A 12,560-nucleotide genomic window follows, 5' to 3' on the forward strand; every position below is an offset into this window, starting at 1 on the left:
CTCGGCTCAGGTGCTTCTGAAGGGGGGTTTATTGATAATTTTTTCCTTTTAATAACTACTATGCTCTTTGTCAGAAAATTTCATGTTCCTTGAAGTTAGGGGAATGTGGTGACATCTGAAAGGAAAATTTTATTCTAAAGCGTGTCTTGACATTTTCCTTCTCTCTTTTTAAATTTCCCTTTTAATAAAGGGAAAAGGAGGAAGGAGAACACACAGAATGCAGAGGAAGTGAGATTTCCCACCACAACAACAAAACTCTCCAAACCATTTTTTTTAAACCAAAACAATAGTCAAAAATATCAGAAAGCAAACTGTTGCAGTTTACCAAATATCTTTAGCTTACTTTTTTTTTTTTAACTGCTCTGAGTTTTAACTCCAGTGACTCCTCACACAAGTAGATAAGTGGAATGACTCTGGGGTGAGCAGGAAGGCAGGAATGTAAATACACATTTGACTGCAATGAGTAAAATCCTGCTGAATCTGGCATCACCAGGGGAATGATGGGTGCCCTGGCACTGCAGGCATTGAATACATTGAATTATAGAATCACAGACTGGTTTGGGAACTTAAAGATCATCTCATTCCACCTCCTGCCATGGGCAGGGACACCTTCCACTATCTCCTAGGATGCTCCCACTCTGTCCAGCCTGGCCTTGGACACTGCCAGGGATCCAGGGGCAGCCACAGCTGCTCTGTGCCAGGGCCTCACCTCCCTCTAAGTAAAGCTCTTTCTTCCTAACATCCAATGTAACCCTTCTCTCTGTCAGTTTAAAACCACTGCCCCTTGTCTTGTCACTATCTACTCATATAAAAAGTTACTCTCCATTTTTAAATCCTCCTTAAGGTACTAGAAGGCTGTAATGGGGTCTCCCTGAAGCCTTCTCTTCTCCATGCTTCAGTTATATCCATGCAGTTACATTTTACAGACTGCTCTGCCCAGTGTAGCTGTGATCCAGGGGATGGATCAGTGCTGTGGGATCATTGCTGGCCATGACATGACAAGGGACCTTGTGTATCTTAGCACAAACCCTTGCAGTACTGTAGCTGTGCCTGGCTGCTTTTGTTCAGCTCTTGCTGCAGGAATCCTTTTTACTCACGTTGTGACCTTGGGCGAGCAACTTTGCTGTGCTTAAAATTAACTTCTCTGCAAACAAGGCACATAAATCTCCATGTCAGGAGAATCTGTGGCATGGCACAAGGGACTCGGGTTTGGTGAAGGTTTTTCCACCCTGAGTAGTCACATGTGTGGTATCCCTCTGGGGCAAGGGTGCCAGTGCTGCCCCAGAGATGGGGTGGCCCCAGTTGTGCCTCAAATCACGAACCTTTGGCCGGTTTCCATGGGGGAAGAGGGTTCAGTAAAATCTGCTGTAGCTCAGGGGTGTTTTCACCCCCCCCTCCTCCCTTCTCCTAATTTGTTTGGTTTTGCTGGCAGAGCTAAATAGGGGCTGCAGAGACTGATGAAAGAGGCTGCAGGCTCGTCTTACAAAATAAAAAGGCTGGAGCAAATTGGCGTGCTTAGCCTGGGAAAACAGCAGCTAAGGGCAGCACAAGGAGAGCGGCGTGCGGACAGATCCCAGGGTACGCCCTGCGGGAGGAGAGGAGCTGCAGAAAGCCTTGGCACAAGGCTGTTGCGTGTCTGTAGCCTGTGACTACACGCAGCAGCCTGGAAACAGAGGTAGCTCCTAAGCACAGGAGGAGGGAGGGCCTGGAAAGGTTTCCCAGCAGGAGCCCTGCGTGCCCGGGGCACACAAACTCCTTTGGTGCTGTGTGAGGGATTTCAGGCTGCCACAGCCCCACATACCCAGGGTGGTGTCACTGCGGGGCCGTGGGAGGATGTCTGTCTGTCCAGCCAGGTCCGGGCTGGGTGTGCTCTGCAGATAAACAGCTCCTTTTACACTTATTCATTCTGCCTGTGTACACAGCCTGCTCGCCAGCGGCCGGGAGGTGCCTTTTCCCGGCGCTGCCTTTGGTGTGGGTTTTACAGATGGTTTTTATTCAATCAGGCAGAGATGAGGGAGGAACATGGCAAAGGTATGAAGTGTGCTGGTCATTGCTGGCTTCCTGGGACACCCTGATCTTCACCCACAGATCCACAGAGAGTGTGGGGTCATCACCGACTCCTCAGTCCCAGGTTGCTGTCAGGTCCCTTGTACTTGCCTCTTACTGACACTTGAAGCACTGGGGTTATAAAAACAGGAGCAGGGAGAGGTGACAGCTGGGCCTGGAGAATTACAGAGAGGAAATGAGATTAGAGGGAGCAAGGATCACTGGCAGGCAAGATGGCCCCATGCTGGGCAGTCAGCTCCTTCCCTCGCAGCCCAACCCCACAACCAGTCCTTTCCCTCACAGCCTCACCCCACAACAGCTCCTTTCTCTCAGAACCTGAGCCCACAAGTGGTTTCTTCCCTCACAGCCTGACCCCACAAGTGATTCCTTCCCTCACAATCTGCTCCTTCCCTCAAAGCAGTCAGGGATCCACCAGCTTCTCTTTCCCTCACAGCCCAGCCTCACAGCCTGCTCCTTTCCCTCAGCCTGGCCGCACAATTGCCCCCTTCCCTCGGCACTCAGGGACCCACCCGCAGCCCCCGGCCCGACCCGGCCGCCGCCTCGGGCCCGCCCCGCTCCCTCAGCGCGGCCGGGGCGGGGCGGGCGCAGGGCGGGCGCGGGGCGGTCCCGCCCGCCGGGGCAGGCACAGCGCGGGCCGCAGGTACGAGCGAGCGGAGAGGAGGAGAGCGGCCGGGCCGGCGCGGCCATGGGGAAGGTGCAGCTCTTCGAGATCCGCCTGGGCGACAGCCGCGTCGTCTACAGCCCCGGCGAGCCGCTGGCCGGCACCGTCACCGTGCGGCTCTCGGGCTCGCTGCAGTACCGAGGTGAGCCCGCGGCCTGCCGTGCCCTGCTGTGCCCGCGGGGCCACACGGCGGGGCGGATATCCCAGGGAGGGGTTCACGGGCTGACCTGACCCGCCGGGAGCCTTGGGGAGCGGCCGGGCTCCCTCCCCCGGCTCTGGGAACCGGCGGCTCCGGGGCTGCCCCATCGCTGCTGCCCCCGCTGCCATGCGGCGGCCGGGAGGGGCCGATGGGAGCAACCTGCTGGATTATTTCCTCCTCCGCTTCCTCCTCTTACTTTTTGCTCCTATCCCATAAATAAGGAAACATCCTCCCAACCCCCTTCCCAAAACAGCTCAGCGCGGGGCTGAGCCACAGCAGCCTCCGGAGCTGGCGGGTGCCCAGGGTGGCAGCGGGAGGTGGTGGAGGGGCTCGCCCGTCCTGCTTTCCCCGAGTCCTGCGGCTTCCCAGGGCTGCCGGCATCGCCCGAACCCCGAGCTTGGTGCCCCTGGGGCGGACGGAGCCCGAATGTGCTAGGGCAGGGGGATGGCAGGAGGTGGGCGATGTGCCGTGTCCCGGTGGGCGATGCCGTGTCCCGGTGGGCAGCACCCCTGCCTCGGCAGGAGAGGGGACATGGGCGCTGCTGTGTCCTGGCAGGAGCGGCACCCACCCAGGCTCGCAGGCACCGTCCGCAGCGAGCAGCCGTGCTGTAACATCTCGAATGAACTTGGGTGTTGTGGCTCTGCTGGTGTGGGAGATGTCCGCGGTGTGTACGAGGTGCTGAGAGTCCCCGCTGGGCAGCAGTGGTCTGGAGCAGGACGTGTTGGGCTGTGGGGTTGTTGTTGTTGCTCCACGCGAGGCTCAGACCATGGTGCCGTCCGTCAGGGCACAGGGATGGGGATGGGCTGCGGGGAAATGAGCGGCTGGGCTCGGATCATCCAAACTGGGAGCTTCCTCCCCCGCCTGGGAGAAGTCATTCGCATTTGCAAGTCAGCTTTGTGCTCAGCGCTGTGGAAATGTGAACCAATTTGCTGTTTTCCCTGAGGTCTTGCTTGCTTCTTGTGTGTGCATGCTGCTTCCTTTGTAACAAATTATTGGAGGGGGAAAAAAAGACCGAGTAATGTAAAATGCGAAGTCTCTGTTCAAGAGCTGTCAGCCTGCAATGATGGTGCCTATGCTTGTCTGTGCCTTGCTTTTGAGAGCACCTCTCCCAGTTGTCTGCAATAGCTTTTGGAAACTCCTGGTGGAAAAAAAAGTATCTAGGACATGTGTAAACTTGTAGCCTGTTTAGCTCCTGTCAGAGCAAAACAGTTGCAGATCCAGCGTTTATCTCAGTGGAGAGTACTCCCAGATGTACTTCCAGCAAAGATGTTTTATTGAAGTCTGGCTGACTTCCCTCCTCGGCCCATCCCATTGCCTTCCACCCATTCCTGAAGGTGCTTCTTGGGAGGGACAGGAGTTTGGCCTTGCAGGGTTTGGTGTGCTGGCCCCTTGTGCTGCCGGCTGGCCAAAGTTACTCGCTGCTGCCTCTACAACTCCCATTTGGAGAGGACCTGCCAGGTTCTGCTCTACACCAGCTCTCCTCTGCTTCCTGGTGGTGTTGTAGGGAAGGAGAAAAGTGTGTTGTTGTTCTAGACATTCCTTCTGCTTCCTTATTGGTTTGATTCTGAGAAGCATCAGGGTCTGCTGTTAAGTGTAGTTCCTGAACTCATGAAGGTTTTTGCTGTGGGATCTGGTGTTTGGGGTTAGTGCAGGGATTTTGGTAAGAGCTGGGGTAGCTGAGCTCTAGGAAAGCTGTCAGGAGCATCCAGCCAAAATCTGAGGTGGGCTCCATGTGGTTGATGCTTTTATTGTGCTAAGGTCACTGAGCAGCTCTTCTAGGCTGTTTCCTGTACAGTGGCTTCATGAGCTGGGGTAGAAACTTTCCATTACTCGTGTCAGAACTCACCCAGTTAAGTCACGTTTGGATGTGAAACCAACTTCTGCCAAGCACAAAGTGACTCTTTGTTGTGTGTTCTCCCTCCTGCTGTGTATCTCATGGTCTCTGGTGCTTAAACCCTCCACACTTGATCTCTTGGGCACCCTCTCCTTTCTGGATGGAGGAAATGTCTCACCCTCAGAGGAAGAGGCTCATGTAGCTGCTGAAACATCCTTTTGGTGTTCCAGCAGGTGACTATCTGCTGTAAGAGCTCTTAAAGGGACTTGTGAGCCCTGTTGAGCTCTGTGGGCTCAGCACTGGAGGGATCAGACAGCCCGACAGACTCTGGCTTCCTACTGGGCTGTGGGGAGAGCTGGGTGGCACCAACTCATCTTACATTGTACATATACCCCCCCAACACACCTTCTGTGGCCAACTGTGACTTTCCAGGCTAATAAACTGCTTCCAGGAGAAGTCACAAAGTCCTCACCCCTGGTAGGTCTGGCCCACAGCCCCACAATTTGAATTTGGTGCTTTCCATTTCCTGAGCCCGGCGCGGTGACTCCTCAGTGCTTGGTGTGCGAGGTCACAGCCGGAACCAGCCTCTAGGTGACTCCTCACACGGTGACTTCTGGCTCTTGTAAATTACACCTTCTGAAAGGTGACAGTGCAAACAAACACAGCTCGTTGTGCCTTGCTAAAGACAGGAGAAATCCTGGGTCATGGGGCAGCGTGGCTGGGGACACACCTTTTGGGATCATTCATGTTCCCACTCAGACTGGCGTCAGTGCCAGCCCTGCTGACTGGCAGTGAGGGCTCTTCAGGAGCACATCTTCTTCAGCTGACCTTGCAGCAGCATCACAAACACTGACTGGTCCTGGTGACCCACGTGGGCCTTCTGAGGAGTCACACTTCTTCCTGTGCCTGTGCCAGGGTGAAGGACCTGCCCAGAAAACTTCTGAGCCTCAGGGGAGAGCGCTGATGGAAATGGAGAATTCCTTATCATTGTGCCTGGTTTGCTGGGTAAATCATCAAACGTGTGTGTACAAAGAATAATTAATCTTACAGGAAGCTTGTGCAGGGACAGCTGGAGATGGAGTTAATTTGTGGGGAAGGAGGAGGGAAGCCAGTTCACTTGGAGCAGGGCAGGCAGTCCTGGTTGCTGGCAGGAGCATGTGGGAACAAAGGCTTGTGCTGCCTGGAGATGCTGGAGCACTTTCCTCTCAACTCTGTGGCTTCCAGGGGCCATGTGGATTATTTTGGTCCTGCCTGTCGTTCAGTGAGGCTTCAACCAGCATAATGTTAAAATAACAGCCCTCTCTGCCAGGTCACCAAGAGCAAAGAAACAGCAAGTGCTTTCCTGGGCAGATTTCAGCACTTTGCTATTCCCCACTCTGTTATTTGGCTGTCCAGGTTTATGCAGGGATGAGTTGACTTTAAAATCACTTCCTTGATCTACAAAGCTATAGACACAAGTACTCATGTTTGTTCATGCTCTAGAAATACAGATACATAATTCCCATTTCCACAGAGAGAAGAGCCCATGAATCATAATTTTCTTCTCTGATCTTAAATGTAGTAAATATTCTCCTATGGAGGACAGAGAAAGCTGGTGGGGAAGGGGGATGAAGAGCAGGGCTCTGAAATCCTGGGTCAGGTGTCCAAACTAAGGTAACTCCTGTTCCCTAGAAGGGCAGCAGGGAGAAATTTGGGTTTGATGGTTCTGACGTGTGTGTGACCTGTGCCCTTCCTGAGGGGAAGGGATGACACCAAAGGACTTTGTTGGCCATGATTCTCCTACCACTTGACCTCTGGTACAGTGGGAAACATTGTTCCTGCAGGAAGGCTCTGGCTTGGGAAAAGGTGGATTCAGTCCCTGCACAGGGGTCTGGCTCTCTCCTGTAAAGGAGGGTTGGAAATCCCTGTGTGGGCAGCAGGGATCCCTGGGTCACCTACTCACCATGGGGGCAGCAGGGACCCCATGGCTGCTCCTGCTTTGGGGGGCACTGTGGGGAGAGCTGAGCTAGGCCTCAGAGTTTGAAGGGCACTGTCCCTGCTGATCCTGGCAATGTCCCACGAGGTCCTTGAGCTGTCTGGTATCCACCAGCAGTGGTGGGTGCCAGGATGAGGCTCAGGAATGCTCAGGGATGGCTCTGCAGCATCACTCCCCCAGGCTGGATGGCTCCTGCTGGAGGGGAGCAGGATTAATTTTCTTTTCTCACTGTGTGAAGTGAGACAGCAGGGAGCTGTGTGGCCAAGTCTGTCTGGGGCTGGGGAACAAAAGAGGGATTTTTGCTCTCCTGGCTGGCTTGCTGGTAGAGCTGCAACTCCTCTGGAGTCAATAACTAATCACGAGCTGGGTTTGTGTCTCTGTTGCTGCAGTGAGCCGCTCTCCCCGCTCCTGCTCAGCTGAAAAACTGCTCGCTGCTTTCCTTGGCAGGGAGACGTGCCACAGCCTCCCATCCCTTGTTTAACAAAATGGGAGGACAAGTGGAGTGGAGTTCTGTCTGTCTGATTTGCTTCCAAGTGTGACAAACGGGGTGTGAGTGCTTATCCCTTCCCTGGAGCGGCGCAGAGCCGTCAGAGATGCAGCTTGTCTTTCTGGGCTGGAGTCAGGTAGGCGGCAGGGAGGCTCCCTGGCTGGGAGGAGGAAGCCTGTGGGTTTCCATCCCTCTCATCCCAAGGCAGCTCCCTGTCCCTGAGCAGCCAGGGAGGTGCATGGATGGGTGTGCTCCACTCGGAGCTATTGTGGAATGCTTTGTGCTGTAAGTCATCCCCAGGGAAGAAGTAGGTGTGTAGAAGACACAGAGCTGTCACTTGGCTTGGTGAAGTCTTGCTAGAGGCTCTCATGGCCAGTAAGAGGAGGATGGACATGTGGATCATCCTCTACTATCCAGAGAGGCTCTTCCAAGAGATGAAGGGAATGGGGTCATTGGGTTGTGCTGCAGACCTGTGCCAGAGCATAGAGAAAGATGCTCTGCCAGGCACAGGGGAAGGTCTTTTCCTTCTCCTGCCAGGCACAGAGGAAGGTCTTTTCCTTCTCCTGCTCAGGGCAGCTCCTCCTGAAGTGGCCTAGCAAACCTGTCACAGGCTGGGTTTGGTTTAGTGCCTCTTTTCTTGAGGGCTGATTGCTGAGATATCCAATGTGCAGCCTTTAGGCTACTGCTGTGACCTCTGGAATCTGGCAACAGGAATTGCTGTGGAAGTTAATTGCCTCTTTGTGCTGCTCTTAAAATCTGTCACTCTTCAAATATCTCGTGCAGAAATGCAGAGTGCTTAGGAGAGGAGAAAATGAGCAAAGGACCAGACTGTTGCCAGTCAGCATATTTCTACAGTTGTGCCTGCATGTGCTCAGGATCCAAACCAGAGTTGAAATGGATCCACACCACAAAGGTGTTCAGGCTTCTGTCTGCTTGTGATGGCTTTTAAACAGCAACTCCCCATTCCCCACTCTCTCTATGGCAAATTAAAAGTAGGTGATGGGGTGCACAAGTCAGCTGGGACTGAGGTGTTTTGCTGTCCCTAAGTTTGTGGGTAGAGGCCTTTCACCCCAATGTGGGTACCTATGGCTGGGTGTTGCTCTGTGCAGAGGAATGGCCATAGCTTGAGTAAATTGTCACAGGTATATTGGGATCTTGAGATGCTGCATGATGGCAGTGGAGAGGATATGGGGTGTCCTAAGGTAAGTATTGAGCTGCTTTTGTCCCCCTCAACAAGATGAGGGTTGCAAGCTAGTGCCAACCTGGAATTATTTAGAGATATGGTTTAAAACCACCCTGATCTCTGAGCACCTTAATCTTTGTTAAAAACCGGAGTTTGTCAGATATCTGTAGCAAAATCTGTTTCCAAGAAGCATGAATCATTTCTGGAGCACTAATGCTCATGACTTCCCCTCCTTTGTTCTTGCTGACAGCACTCTGCTCTCTGACAGTCGTTCTGGCTCAGGCAGCTCAGACCAGAGGTAACAATGCTGCAGCAATTCACTGTCCATCCCTTCCCAAAACATCCTCCAGAATCCCAAATATTCCCTGCAATAAGAGTGGGATAAAACTGGATTGGAAGGTAACAGCTCTGGAGAGGAATGCTCAGTGTATGGGTAGAAATTGGAGCCTCCTCAATGGGGGTTATCAGCAGGGGTCTGAATGTCAGTGCCAGAGGTGCAGCTCAGGTCCCAGATGTTCCTTTTCTGTCTGCTTGGATCTCTGAGGAGCCCAGCCTGACCATGAGGACTCTCTTACCAACTTGTAGCACTCCCAGCACAGCGAGGATTTGTTATGTATCTGGTGCTCTGGTGATAACAAGAACATAAGTCGTCTTTCCAAACTGATGATCTTGCTATAAATAGAGAATCCAGCTGCTTGTGTTGAATGGCATCAAAGAAAATCATAGGAGCAGCTCTTCTGCTTAGTGAAGTGGATTCTGGCTGTTTTCTCTGAAGATGCTGGGCTTGGGAGATTTCTTGACAACTGAGATGTGCAAAAGCAGTGCAGGAGAGCTCAATGGGGAACCTTCAGCAGGGAGCAGGTGAGGCTGGGATCTCTCATCCTGGGCTTGGGTCTCTCATCCTGTGCTGGGATCTTCAGCAGGGAGCAGGTGAGGCTGGGATCTCTCATCCCATGCTGGGATCTCTCATCCTGGGCTGGGATCTCTCATCCTGTGCTGGGATCTTCAGCAGGGAGCAGGTAAGGCTGGGATCTGTCATCCTGGGCTGGGATCTCTCATCCCATGCTGTGCCTTCCTGCCTCCCCAGCAAGAACCTGCCTGTGCTGGTATCCAGCCAGGATGAGGAGGCACTAAATGCAGGCTTGCTTTACTGCTTGTAAATAAGGCTCTTCAGGAAAAAACCTCCCCTTCTAGGAGGAGGGGAGCTGGCTGCTGGCTCTTGTTGGGAGCTGCAGCAGCACTAAATCATTTGGAGGTGTCTCAGCAGTTCTGTGTGCTGAGTTGGGAGTTCAGTGCCTGGAGTGCAGGAGGGCAGACCCTGATGTGGTTGCCTGACTCCTTGCTCCTGCCTCCTTTCCCTGTAAGTGGGCTCAAACCCCTCACACCAAAACTCTTGTTCCCAGGATGGCTGAGCAGTCCTGAGTGTGCTGCTTTAATCCTTCCCCTGCTGTGGAGGCAGGGGACTGCTCAGGACACTGGGTTGTGACAATCTGCTCTGTGCTGAGTCCTTGCAGCCCCAGGGGTGCCCAGCCTGTGACAGATCTTCTGCCCACCAGGTGCTGGGCTGACTTTGCTCCTCATCTGGAGAGTGGGTGATGGGGAATCAGTGCCCAGGAGCATCCCCTGAGCCCCAGGAGGGGATGGAGAAGTGTCATCTCTGCTGAACCTTACATCTGCAGGGCTGTCTGCTGCTGAGGCCAGGAGAGCTGTGCCTGGCTGTGTTGTGGGTGGCAGTGAGGGTCTCCCAAAATGAGCATCAGCCCACAGGATTTGTAGCCTTACCTCTTAGGAAAGGGTATCTGAGAGTGTCAGAAGAAAATGAGCGTGACTCAGTCCTACAGCAGAGCCTGGCCCACAGGAGCCCTGCTGCTCTGGAATTACAGTAAGCTTGTTAAGCATGAATTTCCAGAAGTCTTTGAAGCATTTATTTAGAAATAGTCTGAAAAGGGAGTAGGCTCTGGTGAATCAAGCCCTTTGTGGTGAGCAGGGAAACCTGATCAGTGCCTGTTTATCTCCTGCAGTGGCTGCTGCACCAGTGTGGAGGGAGATGCTCCATGGTGGGGGCAGAGGGGCTGTCTGGGCAAAGAGCTGTCAGACCTGCTGAGGCTGTGGGGAGAGTGGGGCAGGGCTGTGGGGTCACACAGAGGCGTGTTCCCAGGACAGAGGTGTGTTCCCAGCACATCAGAGAGCTCAGCTGCTCCTTTTCCATGGGAGTTGTTCTGCCAGTGAGGTGGGAAAAGGTGCCAGGCTTTGCACTTGCTGGGAAAGAACAATTGAGTTTGTTCATCAGTTTAAAGGAGTGTTTTTTTACATCAGCATCCAGCACATTCCCCCAGAACCTGCAGGGCTCTGTGGTAGGTTGTGGTGGAGTTTCTTCCTTTTTTAGACAGCCAAGTCAATTGTACCAGAATATCTTAACTCCTCTGGCCTAAAGTAGTGTTAAGTGCTGGGTGGAAACCTATTTCACTTTGGGCAAGCTATAAAAAAAATGACATTCCTCACTTCTGTTTTAGCACTGCTCAGTCTGAGGAAGGGTGGCTGTGGTCCCTGTCTGGCTGAAGTGCTGAGTGCTGGCAGGTCCTGGCATCCATCAGCATTCCTGTGAGCCAGGCTGAGCTGCTGATTCTGTTCCACTTGTCTGGCTGCATGTTGGGCATGTGGGACTTGCATTCCCTTCCCACGGGGCTGCTCTAGGGGCCAAGTGCTGAAGATTAAGATGCTCTGACTGCTTTTGTATGTACAGCCTTATTTCACTTTGAACAGGATAGCTTACTTAAATTCAGGGCTCACCAAATCCAGCTTATTACCTAGGTCCCCTGGGAAAGATGGAGTAAATTAAATCTACATTAAATTTATTAAAATCAATCTGTCTTGTGCAGGGGAGCATGAGTAAAACTTTTCTGGGCCCTAATGAGATCCTAAATATGAGATGTTCCTGTGCTGGCTGCCTGGAGCTTGGTCCCATCCCAGTCCATCCCTGAGAGCAACAGAGGCTGCATCCTCATGGATGGCCTGAACAGAAGTGAGCCTCAAATGCAGTTCTAGGAGGAGGGCAGGCTCTGCAGTCCCCAAACAGGTCACAGTTTCCCACTCTGAATTTCTGTCCAGACTAGCAGAATGGAAAGAAATCTTTTGAGATAAAAGTTGGCTTCACACCCTGGAGCAGTTGAAGCTCTGCATGAAATGTTGCCTCCATCTCTCCTCCAGCCTTCTGCTCCTCTGCAACCTCTCTGCTTTTCCCCTCCAGTGCTTGGAGGGATGGGTGGGAGAGGAGGAGGCTGTGAGTGCTGCCAGCGTGGCTCAGGTGGGTGGCTGGCATGGAGATATTCCTGGGAGATGTGAGATCTGCCTCTCTGTGCCAAGCAGTTTCTCACTGCTGTTTGATCTGGCTGTTCCCAGCCTGTCAGGGTGCCTGTGGCTGCCAGCCTGGCCTGGGAGGAGGAGGATGGTCCCTCAGCATGCTGGGGTGGGGCACAGCTGCTCTCCTTGCAGGAGTACCCGAGGAATGGCATCGCTGACCTGTGCCCTGGCTGTGGCACTCTGCTGGACTGTGCCACCTGTTTAGGATGGGATCAAAGTCTGGGCTCCCAAAACTGGTCTGAGGCACTGCCAGGACATGTCCAGCCTCTGCCCTGCCTGGCTGTTATGGTACAACCACCTCTGCCACTGTGGGCTCTCAAGCAGAGCAAGACCACTTCTCCCCTCCTGTTCCCCAGTCTGCCTCAGCACTGGGGCCTACATCAGTCTGGAGCTTAGAAAAAGTCCTAAACTTGTCCTGGTTTTGCAAGAGGCAGTATTGGAGAAAGGATTACCCCAGCATCCCCTTCTGGAGCATGTTTGGGGAGCAGTGAGGAGGTTGTAGCAGCACGGTGGGGTTGGGCTGAGGGGCTGCATGGGGTGAAGCCCCTCAATCAGGCCCTGAGTGCAGGTGCTGTGCTGTTTCATGCCTGTTGCTAAGGAGCTGCCTCTGGCACATCCGAGGCACAGACTTGGTGGCACGTGTTCATCCCCCTGCCACAGCCTGTGTGGCCTTGTTCTCTGCTGAGTTTTCCCCCTGCAGCCCAGTGTGTGCACAGCCAGGCTTGTTAAGTGTGCTCAGCTGAGGATTTAATTCCAGATGTTCGAGATGACCCCCTTCCTCTGAGGGCAGCCAG

At 53.4% G+C, this 12,560-nt stretch overlaps 1 protein-coding gene across 1 annotated transcript in view; it reads left to right on the forward strand.

The window, feature by feature from the left end:
- The first annotated feature begins 2,713 nt into the window (after positions 1 to 2,713).
- ARRDC1 (arrestin domain containing 1) overlaps positions 2,714 to 12,560 on the forward strand; it is a 40,844-nt gene continuing 30,997 nt past the window's right edge. The window contains exon 1 of the mRNA XM_059486619.1: positions 2,714 to 2,870. Coding sequence (XP_059342602.1) covers positions 2,753 to 2,870 — 118 coding nt within the window. The 5' untranslated portion in view covers positions 2,714 to 2,752. The remainder of the gene's footprint in view (positions 2,871 to 12,560) is intronic.

This window comes from Ammospiza nelsoni, chromosome 20 (genome assembly GCF_027579445.1).
Source record: "Ammospiza nelsoni isolate bAmmNel1 chromosome 20, bAmmNel1.pri, whole genome shotgun sequence".
Lineage (NCBI taxonomy): Eukaryota > Metazoa > Chordata > Aves > Passeriformes > Passerellidae > Ammospiza > Ammospiza nelsoni.